Below are 11,321 nucleotides of genomic sequence, written 5' to 3'. Positions count from 1 at the left end.
TGGATGTTCAAAGGGAGGGTCCCCTGTACACAACATGCAACTGATGCTATGTGGTGTAAGTGGGTTGCACTGATCACACAACGGGCTCGAATAGGAAACCCCAGTCATGCAACAGGAATCTTGGAAGTGATCATGGACTGGCCAGAAGGCAAAGATTTCAGAGTATTGCCAGAGGAGATGATGCATGCTGAAGAGGCCCCACTCCATAATAAACTACTGGAACATGAGAAGTAATATGCCCTGTTCACTGATGGGTCCTGTTGTCTTGTGGGAAAGCATCAGAGGTGGAAGACTGCTGTATGGAGTCCTATATGACAAGTTGCAGAAACTGCTGAAGGAGAAGGTGAATCGAGTCAGTTTGCAGAGGTGAAAGCCATCCAGCTGGCTTTAGATATTGCTGAACGAGAAAAATGCCCAGTGCTCCATCTCTATGCTGACTCATGGATGGTGGCAAATGCCCTGTGGGGGTGGTTGCAGCAATGGAAGCAGAGCAAATGGCAGTATGTAGGTAAACCCATCCGGGCTGCTGCATTGTGGCAAGATATTGCTGCCCAGGCAGAGAACTTGGCTGTAAAAGTATGTCATGCAGCTGCTCATGTACCCAGGAGCTGGGTCACCGGAGAACATCAAAACAACCAGCAGGTGGATCAGGCTGCTAAGACTGAAGTGGATCAGGTGGATCTGGACTAGCAACATAAGGGTGAATTATTTCTAGCTTGGTGGGCCCATGACACCTCAGGCCATCAAGGAAGAGATGCAACATACAGATGGGCTCATGTCCGAGGGGTGGACTTGACCATGGACACTACTGCACAGGTTATTCATGAATGTGAAACATGCACTGCAATTAAACAAGCCAAATGGTTAAAGCCTCTCTGGTATGGAGGACAGTGGCTGAAATATAAATATGGGGAGGCTTGGCAGATTGTTTGTATCACACTCCGAAAAACCCGCCAAGGCAAGCGCTATGTGCTCACCATGGTGGAAGCAACCACTGGATGGCTGGAAACATACCCTGTGCTCCATGCCACTGCCTGGAACACTATCCTGGGCCTTGAAAAGCAAGTCCTATGGCAACACAGCACCCCAGAAAGAATTGAGTCAGATAACGGAACTCATTTCCAAAACAACCTCATAGACACCTGGGCCAAAGACCATGGCATTGAGTGGGTCTATCACATCCCCTATCATGGACCAGCCTCTGGGAAAATTGAATGATACAATGGACTGTTAAAGACTACACCGAAAGCAATGGGTGGTGGGACACTCAAAGACTGGGATACACATTTAGCAAAAGCCACCTGGTTAGTCAACACTAGGGGATTTGCCGATCAGGCTGGCCCCACCCAGTCAAAGCTTTCACGTACTGTAGAAGGGGATAAAGTCCCTGTAGTGCATGTAAAAAATATGCTGGAGAAGACAGCCTGGGTTATTCCTGCCTTGGGAAAAGGCAAACCCATCCGTGGGACTGCTTTTGCTCAAGGACCTGGGTGCACTTGGTGGATGATGCGGGAGAATGGGGAATTCCAATGTGTACCTCAAGGGGATTTGATTTTGGGTGAGAATAGCCAATGAATTAAACTGGATTATGCTAATTGCTGTATAACATTGCATATCAGCACTTCTGTGGTGGCTATATGCCATATCAACAGCATTACACTTTTCAGCTTCCCCTGCCCTGACAGAGAAAATCTGGGAGGGGGCACAGCCAGGACAATTGACCCAAACTGGCCACAGGGCTATTCCATACCATATGACGTCATGCTCAGTAAATAAACTGGGGGCAGTAGGCCAGGGGGCCAGCAACTGCTGCTCAGGGATGGGCTGGGCATTGGTCAGCAGGTGGTGCATTGTGCATCACTTGTTTTGTATGTTCTATGATTATTATTTTCCCCCCCTTCCTTTTTTGTCCTGTTAAACTGTCTTTATCCCAACCCATGAATTTTACTGTTTTTCCCCCTGATTCTCTTCCCCGTCCCACTGGGGCGGGTAGCGAGCGAACGGCTGTGTGGTGCTCAGCTGCCTGGCTGGTTAAACCACAACAAATACACAGAAGCATAGAAAGATTTTGAGTAACTGGAATTCTTCAGTTCATGCTGTTCATAGCGTCCACTTGTTCTGCATGAAAAGAAACACTCAAGTGAAGAGGTCTTCGCTGAGAAGCGGGTCATAGCCTTCCCCTCTTGTGATTCATTAGTGCAGTGGCTGAATGAGCCACCCCCTCTTAGCTTCCAACCAACTGAATTGCCACAACTGCACACACAGGCTGAGTGAGGGGGGAAACAGTCTGAGCAGTGACTGTGCATGTGTACGGTGTAGCTTGGAAGAATTACTGCTATTAGGGAGTGTTTCCCTTTCTTCTTCCAGTGTTTGCCACATGCACATCCTTATGGTGGGTGACTCCTGTTTCATGCCTCCTCTCCAGCTCCCTTGATATATATGCAGAAAGGCATGCAGGTGAAAGATAATGTAAAGGATGCTCTACCCAGCTCAACATTACGTCTTAGATCAGTGACAGCACAATCACAGACTTACAAATAGAGCTCCAGGTGGTCATCTGCAAGGTGTCTATAACTGCGACAATCATTAATGAAATTTTCACGGTGGCTTGCACTCTGGTGGAGTATGCTGTAATCACTAATGACCGGTTCACTTTAGCAATCTCACGGAGCAGTCTGACATTGTCAGGTACCCAGTTCAACAGCGTAGGTGTAGAAATCATTACACCTTTGTACTACTGACATAAGCAGCTATGGAAAACAGGTAAGTGGCTTTGTCCCATACAAGCAGCAAAAATAACTCCTATCGATTGTGACATGCTAAGTGGTGTCTCTGAAAAACTGAGGCTTTAGGAAGAACGTCGGCCACCTGACTGGATTAAGGGAAAGTAAGTTATGACAGCGGGCAGAAACCTGGCACGTGTTCTCAGGGAGATCTTACCTGGCAAAAAAGCCACTAACTGGTGCGTGATCTTGCTGTTACTGAGACACCCACCCATCTCTCACTGGTTTCAGAGGCCAGCAGTCCTTTGAAACAGGAAATGTGTTGTAGGGGTTCAGGAGAGCAGCTTTGGCTGCCAACATGTCTGCCTGCCAACACAGGCTCACTAGGAGACCTGAGGCTCTGTCCTCACCAGTCACCATTCATCCCTCCTACCTCAGGAGGGACATACAATTTGTGAGAGCAGGGCAGAGTCCCTCTGCAGACTCAGAATTGCAGAGAGGAGGATGATCTCATCAGCAGAGGTAAGTCTACCTCCTACGGTCATATGGTCCATACATACAACGATATAAGCCCTGCAGGTGAAGCACTGTCATTTGTAAGCAAAATTACAATGAACAAGATTTTGCAAGAACATGGGCACACACAAATAGCTAGCAACACAAGACGGAGAAAACAGATCATACTGGGAAAATTCTTTTCACTTTAAGATTAATATTTTCAAGAAAAATCCCTGCTTAAAGGAAGACTGGATAAGAAGTAGTACCCGAGACTTTGCTAATAAGGTGTTTTTAAATATCTGAGTCAGAAATGTTTCTGAAAAGTTGATAAACTTGTTGTCCTGCACCACATGATTCTTTTAAATGATGCTTTTTCATAGATTTGAGTCCACCAGATGAACAGAAAATAATTCTCTAAGCTTCCAAAAGAAGTATTTGATGGTGTTCTTAGTTAACCTGAATGCAGTAAAATATATGAATGCCAATTTATATCCACGAAATTAATGCCCGGGCTCACAAAATTACATTGCGGTAGAAATGTCTCACTAGTCAAGGAGCAGAGACAATTTACAAATACTGACTCGTAACTGTAGACTCACTTTTCCCTTATGTAATTCCTTCTCTTCTGACTGACTGGGCTTTTGATTTGCATAATGAATGCAAATAAAAATCACTGTACTTCAATTAGTCAGATGGTATTTTTAGGCAATTAGCACGTAAGTGTTAGCATTACAAACATGATTAAACAATGATTTAGCAAATGTTTTTACCCTGGTTGGCTTCTATTCATCTCTTTCTAGGTTTCTTTCATAATTCTTATTTGTACACCCATAAACCCCCACAACTTCAGTTTCCAGCCTTCCTCTCTGTCTTATTATGCAGTTTACCCTAGGAAATCTATACTTGGAGTGCAAAAGGAAATCATATTATGAATGGGGAATGGAACGGATAAAAGTAAGCCTTCATAAAGAGTCAGAGAGAAGTTGAAGCTGTAAGAAAAGTGGAGCTATTGGATGCCACAGAACAGAAATAAAAATTAAAAGGGTAATATTTATTCTGAATATATAGATAGGGAGGTCTACCAGCAACCCATCAGTATAGTAATTACTTTAACCAAATACCAAGAAGGTGTATAATTATGTCTTCAAACTATCAATATTCTATAACATCTAAGTCACAAGCTAGTAAATCTGTATTTCGATGCTTTTCAGTGCTGGACATCAGTATTTCATTAAAATATGAAGCAATGTTTCTTAAATGATATAATTAAAGTTTTGGTCAATGCCAATATTATACATTTGTTTAAAATACGTCTGTTTCCCTGGGAAATACAGAAATCTTTTCAGAATATACTCGTAAGATGTTAAATAATATGTTAAATGATAAAATTATATACATACATTTATAATCATAGTCTGACAAATGTTGACTGTCTGGAACAGTGACATCATTCCTGCTATAGTGCTCAAATGCAAGAAGGGTGGAAAGATGTGGGACACTTTTGAACTTGGATGTAAACCCTCAGTTGAAGAACTGGTAAAATAGCACAAATTGACTGTACTAGAAGTGATTTCCCATGGGATTTGTGCTCAGAAGGCACAGTTGCTGGCTGTCAGACATCCATTTATGGCAAATACAAGAACAAAGCTAGTACTCATCTATGAGCATTATATTCATTATGCATACTATACAGTTAGTTCATAAACAAAAGTTGTCACTTTTGTAAGCACATTTCAGTTAGTTTGGGAAATAGGAGTGCTCAGTTCAGAAACATTGTTTTCAGTCTTACATAGCTTTGCTGATCCATTGCTTTCCCTTAGAAAACTGCAAGCTGTGTAGATCACAAGAAGTGAACAGTATCAAAATGACAAAACTATGTATGAGTTATGTGTTATTCAAGGATATGAAATATAGGAGGAATAGAATAGTATGCTAAATAATATTCTGAAGTGCTATAAATTGTTGGAAAAATATGTTAGCATCAAACTGGAAAAATGTCAAAACTGAGATACTAGTTTTTCACAAAGAGATTGTTATTTGATAACTAGAGATAAAAGATCATGTGTGCTGGCACAAAACTCTGGATAATATCAGAAGAGGCTACTTCCAGTACCTAACATGGAACCTGGGGAGAAGCTGGCTTTTAGGGGATTGCTAAAAAATGTCTGTCTATAGCTGCAAGTTCCATTAGTTGCTGTTATACATTTCCCACCTACATTTTGGGTCACAAGTTACATGTCTGAACATGGGCTTCTAAAATTCTGTTTAAATTCCTTCTTTTGGAAAGCAAGGTACCTGGTTTCCATTAGAACTTTGCTGTGATCCAACTAGAGGTGGCAGCTGATGTCCATAGAACAGCCCCCAGGAGACCTGACTGAGGCAAGTTTCCAACATGCCAAATGCACACCAAAGCACAAAGGCTGTGGCCACTTTTATGGAAAACCATTATCTTTTTATAATATTCGAAATAACATATAATATATATATTACAATATATATAATGTTATATTACATATAATACAATCCTATTGATTTTGCTATTCAGCAAGGAACTATGAAGCATTGGTTGAATCCCTCCTCATTTTGAGGGGAATGAAACCTGTATCTGTTACCTCTATTTACCAGACTACAAAATAGCTTGGTGGGAGTACAGAGCTGGATTATGGCCATCCCTGGGTTGAATGTCAGTCTTTGCATAAGCAAATAATCCAGCAAGAAACAGAGATAACCTAGAGGTCAGGACATTAATCTGGTTCTTCCAGGCTTGCTTTTAAAATCATAACTACAAACCCCTGGTCTCCTTCTGTTCTTGGCTGAATGCCCTAAACACAAGACTAACTTGTGCTGCCTCCTTCTTGCTCATGACCCTACAGAAGACGAGGCCCAGCCAAAGGGCAGGAGATATGTCGCGGTAGATAGGCGCTTACAGTCAAAGAAACACTCCTGCACCTGGAAGCTGTGTAGGCAACAGAATTGCAGAAGGAAGCAGGGGTGCAGACATATTTCTGTTCTCACTAATTACAACCAGCTAATTTTAACCAGGTGCCTCCTCAGTGGTGTTTGATTGGGGAGGATATTTACTGGATATATCCAAATCTTCTCGTTGACTGTTACCATGCCATTGAGATGTTTGTTGGACACTTCTTACATGTGAGACCATGTTTTTAGTTCTCTACTACATCCTAAAGTCTTAATAAATTTTGTAAATGGAAAATAGGTATCTTACGTAGAGAAAAGAACTCCAGAAAGGAATTCAAAAGTAGGCGATCTTATTTTAAACCTAGGAATGCTTCATTTTTGAAATGTAGACTTTGTTATTATAAGTCTTCCTACCAGTTGGAAGTAAGCACAAGCACATCTCTTTTTCTTTACGGGTGAGTTATAAATGTAATCTATTAGACTGAAAAGGACTCTATATGTTTCCTTCAAATTACAGGATGAAAAGACAGTTACTGACCACAGTGTAATTGCATTGCTCTGTCTCCATTACTTAGCTATAAAAAGATATGTGCTAACACACTTATCTCTTTGTTTCCAGAATAGTGGTCTATCTTGAAATTCGGCATTTGGACAGGAAAGCCAGCAGAATGTGTAATTCAGAAGGCCATTTGGGTCAGCTCTGTTTGCAATACTGCCCTAAATCTGAATGACAGAGAATGAATGTGGCCTCCATTCATATGACACGAGCTGAAAAGTTATGAGTGTTAACAGCTTCCCAGTCAGCTCCTTGAAACATGCAACTACATCTGAAGTGGATAGGTTTTCCTGAAGCAGTATTCCCTATATTTAACGCTGCATACTCTGGCACTGCATATCACATTCACCCAGCATATCACATTCACATGGCACAGCACAGCCACTGAAGGAAAAATAGAGGAAAAATAGCAGAAGATTAATAGATGGTGAAAGTGTGGAGATAAGGCTTGAGGAGAGCAAATAGGGTATTTGCTTATTATGACTATTTGCTTTTATTATAAATTATGATTATTTGCTTATTATTATTAATATTACCTATAACTTGACACTCACTACCTTAATCTGTCAAGGAAGCTTATTCATATTTAAAAGAAAGAACTAATATGTAAAATTGCATTTTTAAGTTTTCATATTGAAGTGATTTTCAGTAGGTAGCTTCCCATATTTAACAGGGTGGAACAAAACAGAATATTTATAAAGCATTACAAAATCACAATTCATTGGTAAACTTCTTTCAGCCCCTTCACAACAGAATGCATGAGCTTTCTTTACACTGATGTTGAAGGTTACCCTTGAAAATAACCTTTTTCCAGCATGAGCTTTGTAAATTGCTCTTCTCTGTCTACATCTTAACATAGCATCTGCACTGCAGACAAATGCATTTGCTTCTTGATCCTCCCCAGAAGCCCTCCATGGAATCATTGCCATCTCTGCTTTCAGACTTGTCACTGATTACGGGTGTTAAAGACAGGAAAAAAAAAATAAAATTAAAGGAATGAGGCGTTTTGAACTGCTCTGGGTAAACTTCAGGTCTTCAGGGCCAGACAGGACATGAGTGAATGCTGTATTCACTGCACAGCTTCATGTCCTGATATTCAGCATTTTTCTTAGGGTTAAGATAACACAGTTTCTAGCACAGCTGTTTAGCAGCTCTGGATTTATGTCAGATACTAATGTCAGTCGCAAATGTCAGTGTTGATGTGGCCATGCAGGTACTTCCTTAACATGATAATAATTATTGGCATAACTTTCAAATTCTAGAAGAATCTGTGCTTCCCACTATTTAAGTTAATTGAAGACAAAACTGAATGGGATTTTAACTATTGCACTCAGGCTCTGCTAACACATAGCAACATTCTAGATCAAAGCATATGCTTACTGTTGACATGGTAAAAAATCACTAAAGAGATAAGCCACGAGGTAAACTCATCCATGCAAGTGAATTTTACAAACACTTTGAATTAATCTCAGTGTTTTCCTTCAAATGATATCCTATTTCAAAAACAGATGAAAAATTTATAACAATAGTTGTATGTAGTCTGAAACAGTGTAATTGTTTTTAAATGAAGTGCAGAGAAGAACTTAAAATGTAACGTAGCATAATGGCTGTAGGATAAAAATATTAGCATTAAGCCTATTAAAATATTATTAATTGATGATGCATTTAAAGCAAAGTAACAACCACAGAAAATAATTTATATGTACATATCCAATTAAAATTTGCAGAGAGCTTCTTGTCTTTGCAATTATAAAATTTGATGTCCTGCTTTATCAAAACTGAGATAATCACAGGAAATGAAAAATTTACACCATAATGAATTCACTCCCTCCAAAACCAAACAATGTTCACTACAATGCAGAATCCTACATATTGGTAAAAGCCTGTCACATCCAAATTCTACCACAGTAGAAGAAACACATATTTGAAAGTGGAAATCAACAAGTAAAAACTCATGTCTTGAGCTCATTCTGTCTTCAAATGCAAGCACAAGGTATCTTACTAAAAGTGTATCTTAAATACCAAGGAGAAAATTGAAATAATTATCTTAATAATCTCCCTTTCATTTGCCATTCTCAATTTGAAAATTCAGTCACTAAGATACAGACATTGTTCTTGAAAGCTTTAATCGTCTCCTGCTCTCTAATAGTTATCCCTGTTGGAAAAGAAACACTAAGGAGAGAAATTATGACAGAAAGTAGCAGACTGCCAAGGTATGAAAGGACAAAAGTATAATTGTTTAAGAGATCCTCTTTCACTTCAAATCTCTCTTTGAACTGGCTTATAAACTGAAACATAACATGTTCATGAACAGAATATAAATTGACTTTATTACCTCATCATAACCAACATATTACAAACTAATTTGGGATACTCAAAATTATATAGAATAATGCACAAAGAAATGCTATCCCAGAGGTAAGGAGCTCTGAAACATACAAGGTACTTTGTAATGATTTTCTCACCCCAAACTGCTCGTTAGTTATACAGACTGTAGCATATTCCCAATTTTTTCTAATTAGTCTGTTTCCTCAGATTGATACTAGTTTCTAAAAATCTTGACTAATTATAGGTCGACAACAAGCAACTTCTCATGTAGAAAAAGACACACTTAGGTGTTTCAAAATTGAAAAATACAAGTTTACAGAAAAACTTTCCACAGTATTTTATGTGACTTTAGATATTCACTACCAGAAATAAATAATTCATAATGTTTTAAAATTGCAGAGCAATGTATAATTTTCCTTCAAAACAATAATTTGTCACATGAAATAGGAAAAAAGTTATTAGTAGTTCTGTAAATGCTGTTGAAAATCCCTTATTCAGAAAAATGTGAATATCTATAGCAAACAACATTTACTTATTAGATTTATGGGTTTATGTATAAATTCTCACCTAAGCTGTTTAAAAGATTCTGCCTTCACAAGTGGTGTTTCTACAGAGTGTTCAAAAAGTGCTCCTTCAGGCCCTGAAAAAAAAATAAGGAAAATACTATATTATAAAACTTCAAATGTAAAAAAAACCAGCACCAGTGATTTATATGGCCACTATGACATCAGAAATGAAAATATGAAAACATATATTAACAATTAATGGACAATTAAAATATAGATACAGTCCTACTACTACAGTATTGATTGGAACAACACAATAAACAGGCAATGTAAAAGTACAGGTGTAAATTCTTAGAATTAAATCTAAAAAGTCTGAAGACAGAGAAATTTTGAACTACTTGGGACAAAAAAATAAGTAAATAAGATTTTTATAGTGTAACTTCCATTAGAGTTAACAGAGATAATTAAAACACCACAAAACCTTTGCAAATATTACAGACTTAAATAATCATATTTATTTTAGGCTATTCTATACATAGCACCTCTTGAGATGAAAGTAGTTTCATCCCAATGGGGAAGAAACAGTGATTACCTCTGTGCGGTACATGTGTAGGTGGTGGCGGTACACGTCACATGTAGGTGGGGCAAAGCAAGTCATCAGTATGAAAGCATTGTTTGTGTTGTGCTGCTGCAGGCAAATACATCTTAAAGCCCAGACATTCAGAAGCCAGACGAAGTTTATGGCTGCAGATTCTTAACCTATTCATAAAATCCTTCCTGCAAAAAGGCTAGTATCTACTAGCCTCATCACCTTAATAGCAGTACCCTCCTGAAAATCAGAGTCCATGGCTTTGTTGTCACAAACCATTATTTTATTTTTCCTTTGTAGCCCACCTATTTTAACCTTGCTCTTTCTTCTTTGCATCCAGTGTGGTTGCATCTTTCTTTGTGGTTCTAAGTTAATTTGTGCAAGAAATGCTATGATAATAAAGAAAGTAATTTTCAAGACAGAGTGCAGCATGCAGTGGATGCTGGTCCTCCTCTGACACTTCTTAGTGTGAAATAGAAGCAAGACTGAATCCAAATAAGGACTTACATGTATTTTAGGTCCTGGACATTTAACTTATTTAGGAATTCAGGTTGCCTATAACAGCACAATAGTCAATTTTCAACCTAGGTCCAAGGTGCTGAGGTTCAAGACAGCAATTCAGATTGTAAAGAAAATCATGGTCAGGCAGTTAATGAAATGCCTAAATACTCCACGTTCACATCACCAGTTTCCACACAGTAACACGCTCCGGTTCCCCTCCAAACATAGCTGCTGGCAGAAGTGAAGGAGGTAGCATTATCTAAGTCCTCCAGAATAACATGATGATGATTAGAGTATCTGGCTAGAGGGCAGGAATCTTGGTTTGTAAGCCCTCTTCATCAGTTTGAATATTGACTTGCTAGATGCATTTACTGCACTGAACGAGGCAGCAGACCAGGTAAATTGTTGTTGTCACGTTTCTCCCTCCTTCAGAGCCTCCTTGTTGAGTGTGTGCAGAGCTGCTGTACAGAGGGCCCTCACCCCTCTGCAGGCAGGTCTCATGTAAGTGCCCTACTCTGCATCTTTCTTTTTTTGCCCTACTCTGCATCTATTTTCAGCACTAAAGGTATGCCCTGCCAAAAGAACTTGTCTGAAACTACAAGCTCCAAACTGTCCCCACAACAGGCAGGCACCGAATCTCAGCAGGAGCCTTCCTACTGGACCTGAAAGTTCTCTGAGCACCTCCATTTCGGTTCTCCTGA

At 39.4% G+C, this 11,321-nt stretch overlaps 1 protein-coding gene across 1 annotated transcript in view; it reads right to left on the bottom strand.

Moving 5' to 3' along the window:
• Nucleotides 1-11,321, bottom strand: part of SGCG (sarcoglycan gamma) — a 75,822-nt gene that overhangs the window by 19,493 nt on the left and 45,008 nt on the right. The window contains exon 5 of the mRNA XM_009644885.1: nucleotides 9,592-9,664. Coding sequence (XP_009643180.1) covers nucleotides 9,592-9,664 — 73 coding nt within the window. The remainder of the gene's footprint in view (nucleotides 1-9,591; nucleotides 9,665-11,321) is intronic.

The sequence above is a fragment of the Egretta garzetta genome, unplaced genomic scaffold, assembly GCF_000687185.1.
Source record: "Egretta garzetta isolate BGI_Z169 unplaced genomic scaffold, ASM68718v1 scaffold98, whole genome shotgun sequence".
Taxonomy (NCBI): domain Eukaryota; kingdom Metazoa; phylum Chordata; class Aves; order Pelecaniformes; family Ardeidae; genus Egretta; species Egretta garzetta.
The sequence above is the reverse complement of the archived record's forward strand: the minus strand, read 5'-3'. Positions and strand labels throughout refer to the sequence as shown.